This window comes from Armigeres subalbatus, chromosome 2, assembly GCF_024139115.2.
Source record: "Armigeres subalbatus isolate Guangzhou_Male chromosome 2, GZ_Asu_2, whole genome shotgun sequence".
Taxonomy (NCBI): Eukaryota; Metazoa; Arthropoda; class Insecta; order Diptera; family Culicidae; genus Armigeres; species Armigeres subalbatus.
Window position 1 is genome coordinate 307252581 of NC_085140.1, and position 13656 is coordinate 307266236.

The following is a 13656-nucleotide window of genomic DNA, read 5'->3' on the forward strand; positions in this document are numbered from 1 at the left end:
TAATCTGGCAAAGTGATGTATACGTCATTTTCCAAAAATTGTGTTAACGAGTAGTATTCATCGAGCTTTTTAACAGAAAAATGGATAACATGTAGGTTGTAATCTGGCGCATACGCCACTTTTTCAGATTACGGCAGTATCTACCCCATCACTCAGTGATCAAAGAGAGAGCAAAACCATATCAACGCACCCGTGGTATTTGACGCGAGCTGCAAAACTTCAACAAGCTGAACGACGTTCTACAGTGTGGACCAGTGATACAGCAGGGTTTGCGGTCGCTGATATCTCGACGCTGGGTGAAGCAGATAATGTTGATGGCGAACGTTGAAAACATGTTCCGCCAGATAGATATCTGCAGTCTGCACGTATGACAGAGCTCTATAATGTATCTTTTGGCGTCCAACTAGAACAGCAGAAATGTTAACGTTCGAGCTGAATACTGTAACAGAAGGATCGAAACCAGCTCCATTTCTAGCTACACGGACGTTAAACTTGCAATTGATGAGAGGGAAAGGTTTCCACTCGCAGCAAAAGTTGTTTGCGAAGATGTCTACATGAGCGATGTGATTACGAGTAGAGACAACTTAGACTAAGCGATTACAATGCGAACCGAGCTCGGTAGCATAAGTTCTAGTTGTGGATTTCGAGTTAGGAATGTTCTGCCATTCCAAACGTTGATGGATTCAACCTAAATCGAAACTCGTAAGTGACAGCTTCCGGGTTAACTTGGCTGCCTACGACGCGACGGATGAATTCATGCTGAAGTTCAATATCCCTCAGATGAATACAGTGCAAACAATCACTAAGCAGAAACTGTCAAAAATTGCATCTATTCAAAAATGGTCCAATGCACCGAGTTCATCATTGACGTTTGAGACGGGCGCTGTTTACTTAGAATGAATACTTTTTCATTCATCGAGTTCATGCAAGTGTTCATTTTTAGTAAACAGCGCCCGTCTCAAACGTCATTGTGTTCATTCGGTGCATTGGACCATATACTTTAAATATTTGTGAACGAATTCCACGTGCGTACTCTGCTGGGTTGGAGCAATACCCACGACATCGAATGTATTTGTATTTGTCGCGAATCGGGTTTCGAAAATTCAAACCATCACTGAAAACTTTTGATGGAAACATGTCCCTGGAACTCAAAACCCGACTGATCTCACTTCCAAAGGTATAACACCCCAGAAAATGGTGGAATGGGCCAGAAAGGCTAGAATTAGAACCAGAGCATTGGCCGAATGCAGGAAACATAGCAGAGGATGAGTCTGTGGATGCAGATTGGCGTCTGTAGGTGATAGTGAGCGTTAGTTCAGTTGAGCAAGAATTCAACGATTTGCGGTTATTTAAACTGCTCTGTACTCCTCGCAAAAATCGTACTTCTGGGTTTCTTATGGCTGCGTAGTTGAAAAAGCTGAAAATGTTCTAATTCAACGGGTTCAGAAGGAAAGTTTTTGAAAGCGTTATAGGCAAAAAACAATATCTGTAAAATTATCGCTACGCTAGTTTAATGCCTATTTGGACAATTGTTTTTCTTGATCATGTCTAAAGGAACATATTTTCCTAATAATTGCTAAATTTTAACATAGTTATGGATTTTAAAATTATTGTTTATGGATACTCCTGAATTATGCTATAGATTCATGGCAGCGTTTGATGGAACAATCAGATGTTATTTACAGATCATTTCTTATTCTTTTATAGATCGTTTTTGCACATTTAACGGTACAAAGTAAGGGCTAGTTCAGTGCGTGTTGGCTCTTGTTTCGGACGGCAGAACGATCGCGCGATTTGCCGAAATTTTGTGTTTTGCATTGCGCGGCCGGTAATAAAGTTAATTAGTTCAGTGCGTGTTGGCTCTTGTTTCGGACGGCAGAACGATCGCGCGATTTGCCGAAATTTTGTGTTTTGCATTGCGCGGCCGGTAATAAAGTTAATTAGTTCAGTGCGTGTTGGCTCTTGTTTCGGACGGCAGAACGATCGCGCGATTTGCCGAAATTTTGTGTTTTGCATTGCGCGGCCGGTAATAAAATTAATTAGTTCAGTGCGTTTTGGCTCTTGTTTCGGACGGCAGAACGATCGCGCGATTTGCCGAAATTTTGTGATTTGTTTTGTTTTTTCCTTAGGACGGTTCGTAAGTAAATTGATGAATATATTTTATTATTTTTACAGCATATACTGTTATTGACAAACGCTCTATATTGTCGAATAGAGCTCCCTATTATTCACCTTTCCCACTAACACAAATTTTCCTTCCCGAGACATCTATGAAGGTAGTATGGGTTCCCTGCATCTTCACTAGTAGATGTTGAACTAACATTCCTTCCCTTCCTTCCGTGATTGTAAGGACGTGGCCAGGTATACAACTGCTGCTGTATAGGAAAAGGTACTAATCCCAAGTACCAATTTGCGACAATATACAGTAGATTGCTCAATTCAAGCTCTGTCTGGTGGGGCGGGCGGGTGTCGCGAGAGAGGGTTCTCTTCGTCGACTTCCCCTCGTTTGAATGGAGGTGACGGGCAGGGAATTTCTTTGCGGTTTATCACCTCAGAATGCAAGTTCGCATTGTTTTCTTTCGTTCTGAGGTGATAAACCACAGAGAGATCTGCTTCTTGTCACTTTTGTTTAAAGGAGGGGGGGTCGACGGGGAGGGTCCTCTCTTGCGACATTCGCCCTTATTCCAGATGGAGCTTGAATTGAGCATTGTATAGCCACCCACGATTTGTACAATCCCATATGCTATGCTATGCTATTTAACGGTACAAAGTAAGGGCTGCCATTTAAAATTACCAATTTTTGTGTTGAACTACAACAAATATTTGATGAATCAGATCAGTGCTTAGAAATTCAGCATCCAAATATTTAACGAAAACTTTGTATACAATTTATCGACTGTGCGTAAGCAAAGCAGCAACACGAATTGTGAAGGATTATGTCATAACATAGTATCCGATTTCGTCTCTGGTGTAGCCGTACGCGGATTAGGTCACCCATCCACTCCATGAACCTGAAAAGCATATATCCAACAATTTGTCACATTATATCCAAAGATGGGTACTTGTTGACAAATAGCAACAGAGTCCCCAATCGACGAAACATAGCAGGGAGTACATTCTATATCGCGCACATACTTGAGCACTTAAATGTCAATTAATTCCAGTGAAAGGGCGGAGAATCTCATAAATGATGCTTACTTCTCGCATGTAGCATAACCGGTTCGTTGTCATCTGTGTCAAGAGAACGCGCGACATCAATTAATGATGAATTGAATCAGTTCCCTCATGAAGTTGCGTTCTCCATTAAACGGAGATCCGTTGGAAGAGAATGATATACATAAATGGATTAGTAAAACTCGGGATTTATAGATCCAATATAGAAATGAAACTTTGGTTGCTCACGCGGCAAAAACGATTAACTTAGAAATAATTCCACACGTTTGCCATGTTTATTGATGAAGTTGATGACTACTGAATTGAATTAGCTTAGAATTCAAGATCAAAAGATCAACTCCACCGAATGGCTAGTTGTCGGCGGCAGACAGGAGGCATGTGTTGGCTGGTCTAACAATGCATACGGTCATTAAGTGGATGATGATATGAATGGGACGACCGTTGTTGAAGCATACAGTTTTCATACCATAAGTCAGTCTGTCCGTCTGTCACGGTGTCAAGCATCGGCAATAATGCTGCTCTAGCTCTGTAGCACCGTCGAAGGTTGGTTAAACGATTCAGCTACCTTCGTATCTCCCATACACCACAACACCGCAACATCAGCGCGTGTACTCACTACTCCGCGAGATGAGTAAGGTATAGAAAAGCTGAATGCACCGTGAATCATTGACATGAATATTAATAGCGCGCTGAAAGACAATTAGGTGAACGAGCATTGTAATGGTGTGTAGATATAGGTGGCGGAGTGGAGTTACGATTGACCCATTAACCTTGCCTGGTCTGGGTCTCGAAAGCTTATGCAAACCTTTCATATGCATGAATGAATATAGTCAGACCAAGCATTCACACACAAGTTTATCAAATTTTTCATTATAATAGGAAAATTATTGAATACTTTTTAGGCACAAGTATTTCTCTATTCCATATAAAATGCATTAAATGCTTTTGCTCCTAATATTTCGATGTCGTTCACTCCATAGAAAAAGTATCTATGTATTATGTAAATCACATTGCAAAATATGTTGAATTTAGATCAGATCATTTATTTCAACAAATGTGTCTCTTTGGCTTCCACACCGCAACTGGCATTAGGGAATATATAAAACAAATTGCAAAATAACGGAATGAAAATTGATTACGGCACGGAAAAAAAATGAAACTTCCCTCAATTATGTAGTAGGGAAACTTTGGATAAAAAAATATTACGTTTCGTCGAGTTTTTTATACTATTCACCCCTGAAATTGACACGTTACTCATGGAAGACCCCTATGAATAGAGTGCTAATTTGTTACAATCAATAAATTATGCGCCTCTTGTGCCACATATAGGACCAGCGAAGTGCACTGACTGAACTATAATCATTCGATCCAGGCTATTTCCCATGTAATAGAGCAGGGCGGAATAATGCGGGAGTGCAGTACATGCAAGTTCACTTTCAACAATAACAAAACACGTACCAGTCTCAGCAGGTCACAAAAATGATGATTATAAGTTTATAGCGCCTACAATTGAGCATATGGATGGGCCAATTAACTATGTAGTGCTAACTAATATAGTACAGAACAACTACTGCGACATTTGCAAATGATGACGGTTTTCTACAAATAGGTATTGCGATAAATTTATCAACGGAAGTTGCCGTTTGGTGAAGTAGGAATAGATATACAACTATTTTTACGCTTATTGAAATCTATTACTATAGTAATTTCACATGGGCAATTACTGGATTTATTTTTTCTGAAGGGGAGATGTTTCCCAAACCGTCCAGTGGTCAAAAACCGATCCTTTTTTTTTACAAATGGTGCTGTCGGTGAATAAGTCTGTCTGTATTGACAGTTTAACTCAACCTCAGAACTAACAATTTTAATTTATCCAGCTACCTTCCTTTGTCGTGTAGTTCTTTGCTTTAACCCACTATGTGTTTTAACTACGAGATAATTGGTTTTGCACTGTAGGAGATAGCAGCAAAACGTTTTTTAACGTGAATTGTTAAATTTAACTGTAATTTATTCTTATTGCTCATGACCTTGGCTACATTGCATACTAGTTAAGTTAGATCAAATGCACGCATAACATGAACTACTCAAAATTGAGTTAAATTGGACCCACTTTCATTAAAAATGGAACAACTCAAAGCTTGAGTAAAAGATACTACTACAATAACATAATAATTGAACTAAAATAAGGGATTTGTACACTGTAAAATACACTTAGATTGACAGATGAACTTGTGGTTACATTTCCAAAACTCGAGGTGGCCCATCTTAAAACTTGCTTCTGACGACGAGCGATTGATCTCGGAAGGTACCGTCGTCGGGGCGACAATGGGTCAAATGGGGGTGAGAATGGGTCACTGTATTTACTTAGTACTATTTACTTAGAATGCTTGTGGAATGGATTGAATGTATCTGAGGGCAAGAAGACAAAATATAAGAGACCTTCTTGAACGGCTTTGCTCTACGACCTCCAGGCTTCCGGTGAGAGCGAAGACCCATTCTCACCCCCCAGACCCATTGTCACCCTCGATGGCGGTAATAAATTCCAGTACACCACACCTCTGACGAACATAGCACTGTATCCGGCCATGTAGTTTAGAGGAATGATGAAGTTACGTGAACGACGGTATTGAAATGGAATTAACTTATGAAAAAGCGCTAGCGGAAATTTCGTCTTTGCTAGCTTCCACAAAAAGACACATGAACGGTAGGCATATAAATTGTGTAGTGGACCTGGACATCCTATCAGGTTTGATTGAAGATGACTCAATCTGGCATAATGGTCAAGCCCGTGCCCAAAACGTACGTGTGGTGATCTACCACTACATTGTCTCAAAGCATCTACCCGTCAAGGTAGATCAGGACAATGAAAACCAGCCAGCTCATCGATAGGTAAATAATTATAAATATTTACCTCTCGATAGTTACCTGATCATGTATATATATAGTATGTAAGTAGATAATAAAATTAGAGTTAAGGTAGAACCAGAGGACGACGGCTTCACTTCATACGCAACTTTTCAGTGCAACTCTTAATCGGTCCATGGAGTACGCGCTAGGATTCACATGCAGAAACTCGCCGAACACGAAATGCGCCAAAACTAGAGCTTTGAACATTTAAACATTTACGGGGGCTGTAGAAGTCGCAGTGTAAAGTGTACGCAAAGTGGCTTAGATTTTTCCACATTGCTGGCCGATCAAAGTATCCCATTCCAAGTCTGCTTGAAAAACGAATCCAAGATTTACAGCTCCGTCTCTCCGGCTCTCCAGTAGCCTTGCGAGCAAAGGCGTAGGATTGCCAATCCGGAGATGGCGAGTTCGGTTCTCGGTCCGGTCTAGGATGTTTTCAGGTTGGAATCATTCTTGACTCCCTGGGCACAGTGTATCCATTGTACTTGCCACACAAGATACATACTCATGCAATGGCGGGCATAGAAAAGCTTTCAATTAATAACTGAGGAAATGCTAATAGAATACTATGTTGAAAAGCAGGCCAAGTTCCAATTAGAATGTAGAGCCATTGAAGAAGAAGAAGAAGAAGAGTCTCTTCTTCACGGTCTCGATCTTCTTGCTGGTACTTTTTGCTCCGGAAATCGAGGATTCAATATTCGCACGGCGGTAAGTACGGATGTCGGAAAAGAATTTACCGTCGATTAGAACGTGGTCGATTTTGGGCCAATCTTGACAAACAGCGCTTTTTCGATATTTTGTTTTAAATTTAAAAAATACTAAGAGGTATCAACAAATATGGGTTCTTTGGGAAAGTGGGCCTCAAATAAAATAAAGAATGGGTTGAGCAAATACAAATTTTTGACGGAAAAGGTACATTGTCCGTTTTTTCCACAGCCTGTCATTCGAAAGACCGATTTCTAATCTGTAGTATTTTAAGGTCACTCCTGACAGAATCCAAGTTTCAAAGTGCTCGCGTTTTCGAGGGCACACCACTCGATACGGAAGCAACGCATAACTGTCAATTTTATTTGTTCACGCATGCTGCGACGCAGCAAAGCTGAATCAACAAAAATGACAGTTGTCCGCCGCCTCCGTAACGAGTGGTGTGCCCCCGAAAACGCGAGCACTTTGAAACTTGGATTATGTCAGGAGTGACCTTAAGAAGCACTTCATGGGCATGGAAAACGACAGAGAAAATGACTATACCTAGGGTAAAACGTCCTATCGTTGTGGTATGCCCTAATGTTGCGGTAGTGTTAAAGAAGTCCATTCTGGATATAATACCATTGCAAACAATTGTGCGCTAAAACTCTTCGGATTAACGACTAGAACAGCTTTTGTTTTACAAAATTCCGTTCAAAACGATGAAAAATCAACATTTTTTGTTAAAAATTTGAATCCTTTGAGCCTATTATTGCAGTAGTGCTAAGTCTCCATAAGAATTACATGCAATACCGCAACAATAGGACTGACCTTCAAAAAATATCGCAACGATAGGCAACTGCGTCCTATTAATGCGGTAGTTTGTTTTTATTGTGATAAACAACATAGGGTAGAGGACCATTTGGGCAGTACCCCCTATTCCCGTCCACAACATTCATTATTCGATCGCATTATAACCGAGTTACCTGTTTTTTAGTGCATGGTTAGTTTCACAAGTGCAAAGTTAGCTGATCACAATCTATTAGTGTACACATATATTTTACGTGCAGATTATTCTGAGTGCACCAAAAAAAACAATGACAGTCATATTAATATTTCCATTCAGGCCAGATCAAGTTTTGTCATGAAGAAACAATTTGCGATTGGAGATAATGAGATGACGACTTGTACGTCTTCAGATGGCCATTTAATATGTGCTCTTCAAAAACAGCGGCTACATCTTTCATTAAATACAAAATCCGGTTTTATGAGTTATTAATATTATGTTTTTAATCTAATTTGATGAAGTCCCTTAAGAAAAACATTGTTATCTTGTGTCATATTACCGTCATCTGACTAATGAAAATAGCTGAGTAATGATGGCAGTGGCAAATTGTTATATTATTGGAAATCAAATTTTATTTTTATGATCTTAAATCTATTTGTGAAATTCTTTTGCATATCAAAGCGCTTAACGTCAAAATTTTACATATATTGACAAACAAAAGCTCTTGCCAATAAAAGAACAACACAAAAGATGCAGGTTAAAGACATGGATTTCGATAATTCATTAACGTGAAAAATAACGCAGCCGTTATCGTTGAATTAACGGAGAGCATTAACGTTACACTGAAAACAGCGGTGCAGTCAAAATTACCATATTGATGGTTTAAATTAAATGCACAACGCCACTTGATTTGTGCAGACTACATAGTGCATTGAATTTGAACGAAATATGTTGTAAAAATTACTATGGATTTAAAATTGGTATGATCTTATTTTATATTTTTATTCTATGTTAAATAAATGTTTTTCTTCACAAAACCAGCACCAGTGAAGTATACGAGAATAGCGTCTTTTACTAATTTTTCTTCTGACAGCAGTACCATTATTGTTTGTTAATAATACCATGGACCATTGACGGCATAGTATTTTTAACACAAAGAAGTGGTCAATTTGAACGCAATTGGATTCAATATAAAAACATTGTAAAATAGTTATTTTAAAAATGGTTCCATAGTAAAAAATACTACATCAATTATTTCAGTGTACCGTTGATTAACGTTTTATGAAGATTAACGAAAAACTCGTTAGACGTTGAAATTAACATTAACGGATTAACGAAACGGCGTTAATCATTAATTAACGTTAACAACCTGGATTAGGTGTTAGGTTGTGCATTGTGCAATTTGGAATTCATTGCTTGCCATGAAAAACATATGCATGCCATCAAAGATGCCTGCGATGTGTGGTTTCGCTTGCGCTCAAACATATACACAGGAACGCGCGCCACACCACATATCTAAGCAACCTTTGATAACATGCGCACGTTTTTCATGACAATCAATGATATCCAAAGTGCACAGCCCAACTCCTAATACATCATCCGAAACTTCATAAAAAGTCATCTAATCATCGCATAATGTTCTGTGGAATTGATCTTTAACATATGAACTACCTTTGTTGCAATTCTGAGCTCAATCGGGCATACCGAACCAATTTCCTGGACGAAAGAGTGACGAGGTGTGTTTTCCTATGCATTTTGGCTAAAACCACCATATATCAAATGCGCCAGCTTATGCAGCAAACGATTGATCTGAAATTTTCAGAGATTTATTTTCTTACCCAAAGGCACAATCCTGGGGGTGGCCCGTAGAATTCGACAACCATACAAGGCTGGGCCACTCTAATATGCAGTTCAAATTAGTTTGATGCAGATGATCTAAGCTCTCCAAATTGTTCTGGAGTTCAGATCAATTGGTCTATCAGGTCAACCATCCCTGGTATCAAACCTGGTATTCCCAAGAGCCCTGGCAAAATGAACGCGTGCCCTTGCGTATTATATGCAGTTCAAATTAGTTTAACGAAAAAATCGTTAGGCGTTGAAAGCAGATATTCTAAGATCTCCAATTATCAATATGATTGATATTGGCATCTGTTAGTTAAGCTGTTTGTATGCTGTTGTATGAGGAAGAAATACCAATGACACGAGTTACAATAAAAAGACTAAAGCTTTCTTTGCCCCCTCTTTCCCTACGCCGTTTCGGCCATAAGTTTGGTTTCACCCAAGGTTTCACCCTATAAAAAAACGTGGCAACATTTTTACACATATTTTTTCACGGCTCATTCGAAAGTATATGAGTAGATCTTAAACTTGAGATTTTTGACCGAACACTTTCTTATTGGAAAGCAAGCTAAAATTTGGGCCAAAGTTGCACTTTTTGTTCAAAACTAAATATCGTTTAATATCGCGTGACTTCTCTCAATGAAAATGAAAATCTCCGTACTGTATAGGATATCACTCTGTAGGCGGCAGACAAGTGGCCAGCTTTTCCGGGTCCATCTTGATGCGCTTAGCTTCGATACCATCCTTACCAGCTGCTTTATTGGTCTTTAGCTGTTGGATAGCAGCTCAAGGTTGGGGAAGGTCGTCCGCTGGACTGACGTAGTCATCTCCATGGTAGCCTTGCCTTTTACTGCCTGTACATCTCTTGTTAATTATTCGTTGCTTGTTTTTTTTAAAGCTGGAATGCAGGGCCTAACATCAATCCCAAAAATTTCCGGTGGACCATGGTGCACAATTTTGTTGGTACTCAGGTTTTGTTGGTGATCAGCCGCTCCTAACATGGAAAACAGACGCTGTTGTTTTTTTCCTGTTCGGGTGAGCCACTGCGACCAGTTATTAGATCTATTGTAGCGTTACTCGTATCCTTAGTGTGTAAGTGCGTGGCGAATTGCTCCTTTATCATTGAGAGGCAATGCAGTATCAGTTTCGATACAGTTGTTGTTTTGCTTTCTCAAGAGCACCATGACAAGGTCCCGCTATTTAGACACTTCACAGAGAGCAATCCCATTGAAGGAACAATCCCTTAGAAAACAGAACGGTAATACAGTTATTCGGCTATGCATCGGAGCCCTAGCCACATCCTTGTCTCGCTTCTAGAATATCACCAGTAAAACGCTGGAAACCCGGGATTTAGCTCTTCCTACAAGACTATTTCAAGCTACATAATTTGTTCTATAATAAGAATTTCCGTGTGTTCCTCTCACTACCATTGTTCACCAGTTGAAGAGTTAGTATGTATTTAAACTCCTAACTCGATATTCCAGCAATTAGATCAGCCTAGGGCAATGGACACCGAGGTTTTTTTTAACTTAATTGCTTCCGCTGCATACAGTTCAGCCTCAAACGTAGAAATTCAAGTCTTTCAACTATCTACAGGGTTACATTAATTATGTTTTATTTCTGAGACTGCTGTTGGTATCGAGGACAAAATACGGTGAATCCTTATTTACCACAACTTATTGCCCTAGCTAGAAAAATGGATTCAGCTAGGGCTCTTTTTGGTACATCTTACACCGTAACACACTACGCCAAAGTGATCTACCGTGTTACGGAAAAACGTTGTTGTTAATGTGAATCGCTTCTAACATGGAGAACAGACGCCTATACGCAAAAAAAGCGTTCATGAATTCGTGAACTCGGTGTATTTTTTCGTGAACAACAGCCACGGATTCGGGAACACAGTCACGTTTTCTGGAACGTTTATGAATTGAATTAAATCACGGTGTATTTTTGCTGGTTCACGAATTCGGGAACGCATTTTTTTGCGTGTAATGGAACAATAATCACCCAAGTGTAAGACGATTTTTCCAGAAATTATTGACGGTTACAGTTTACATTAGACATAATTTCGGTATATTGTTTTGAACGTACCGTTGCGCATTCGAGGATTGAAATGTCAGAAAAATAATTTAACACTCCCTCCAAAATGACCAGTCAGAACTGAAGTTATCTATGGTTGAGTCCTCACCTATTGTTGTACATGTGTTGTACAATGTACAACAAATGATGCATTATTGTCGGAATGCAAAACACGAAGGTAAAAATAATCTCCAGCTAATATTTGTAAAAAGGGTTATGTCTTGTAATTATAAAGACTTGTCAATTCTATAACAAGTGTTATCGTCCTGAAAAGTGAATCAACAAGTCCGCCATGTTCGATTGAACAATATAACAAAAATTAATACTAACATTGTCGCATTCATCTTAATCGTTATTCACTTCAAATCTGTTAAAACCAAACATAGTCGTTACCACGCCTCATATCCATATCCAAAGTTGAATTAAACGACCATGGCCTCCAAAATTGTTACTGACAAATGATCAATTCGCTCCATACATTCAGTCCGCCTAGTGCTGGTGTCATTTATTAAATTTGTTTTGAATTCCTACCTTGCTGAAACGCCGCAACCATCAGGAATGCAGACAAGAAAAGCAGCGCTCCGTACTTGGCCATAATAATCGCTTGCTTAATTTGCGTCTCACCAACGGGAAGCTGTATCTCACAAAATCTTCGAACGGTGTCACTGGAATCCGTATCCTTGTACTTCTCTTCTGTCTCCAACTGAGGCTGGTCGAGCAAGCAGACAGAAATCAAACGATCAGCAACGATTGCACTCGCAGACGGTAACTGGTTATTTTTGTATATTTTTGAACTGCAAATCAAAACATTCACACCACAGTAGCGTAACGTAAGTGTGACAATTTCTGTGACTGTATCCAAAGTTTCACGAGCAAATCACAAGGTGATTTTTCACACGCTGTGTATAACACGCACTTAAAATCACTACCAAACAAGATATTCAAATCTGCACTCTCGTAACGTTTGATGAATTTTCCCACGAACAGAGAACAAACGGAAAATTGCGCGCGATTTGCAACCTGGGTGGGTGTGGGAGTACGAACAAAGAAAACTACGTTCAACCTAGCTGACGTCTGAAACGCGACTGAAACGACCAGTTTGGTGGGTTCGCGTACCAAGCACTAAGCAGAGAACAACCAGCCAACGATCAACGACTACACGCTGCTGGCTGGTCCGCCAACATCCACACGTTGTTGAACAAGTTCATACGCTCCATACGCATCCGATGAACCTGCAATGGCCACGCGCGCGTGAATGGAAAACTGTAAACAAATTTGAATGAGGTGAACGGTAGTAATATGTAAGTCATTGGGGCAAAGTTGTTTTTCTATGTATGGGTTGCAGTTCATCGAGTGAATATCTCAAGCAACTCGACTTAATATTAGTGATTGAAAAATAGGTTTTTCGGAAAATGATTTGAAAACAGATCAATTAGTCATTACTTCTCTTAACCCGTAATGAATGGTAATAATGAAATTAAAAGTTGCAAGAATTGGCAGAAGAGGAAACCGAATTGAAAATAGTTCAGTCTTCCATTTATCTTAATTCTATGGCTAAAAACATTGTTTTGCGAGAAAGGCAAAAACATGACTGTTGATTCAAATGAGGTAATAACATAACATGACTCAGATATTTTCATGTACATAACTACATCTCGCAGCCAAGCAATGATTTTTTCTAATCAAACCGAATAATTTCTCGATCCAACAACAACCATCATGATACCATGAACTTATCTCATAAATAAAAAGTGTTTAACAGTGTCATCCCAATTTTGGCAATAAAGGTCGGATATGCTCAAATAGTTCTGGATTCAATAATGCTATGAGAAATCAAAGAGACCTTCTTTAGACAAAAATAACAACTGTATGGGGATCGCAACGCACATCTTTACCCTAATTAAAATTGTGGAGTATACCCAAAGTTACGGAAATGAATCTATATCAATGCGACCATTCAATAAAAGTGTAAATGGGATGCAGAGTCAACTATAACGATGTCTTGGAGGGTTCCTTTTTTTTCAATGTTAATTTAGCAATAGTTGACAAAATAAAGTATACGTCATTAAAATTTGCAGTTTCATGCCAAAACACGGGTTGGCACTGTATACTATTATTCCTATAAACTCAATACATTCGAAGCCATCCACCGTAATTAATTCCCGTAACTACGCATCAAGCACCCA

At 39.3% G+C, this 13656-nt stretch overlaps 1 protein-coding gene across 1 annotated transcript in view; it reads right to left on the bottom strand.

Moving 5' to 3' along the window:
- Window positions 1-12565, bottom strand: part of LOC134212558 (uncharacterized) — a 93496-nt gene extending 80931 nt beyond the window's left edge. Inside the window, exon 1 of the mRNA XM_062690536.1 lies at window positions 12002-12565. Within this exon, the coding sequence (XP_062546520.1) occupies window positions 12002-12065 (64 nt within the window). The 5' untranslated portion in view covers window positions 12066-12565. The remainder of the gene's footprint in view (window positions 1-12001) is intronic.
- Window positions 12566-13656: the final 1091 nt, after the last annotated feature.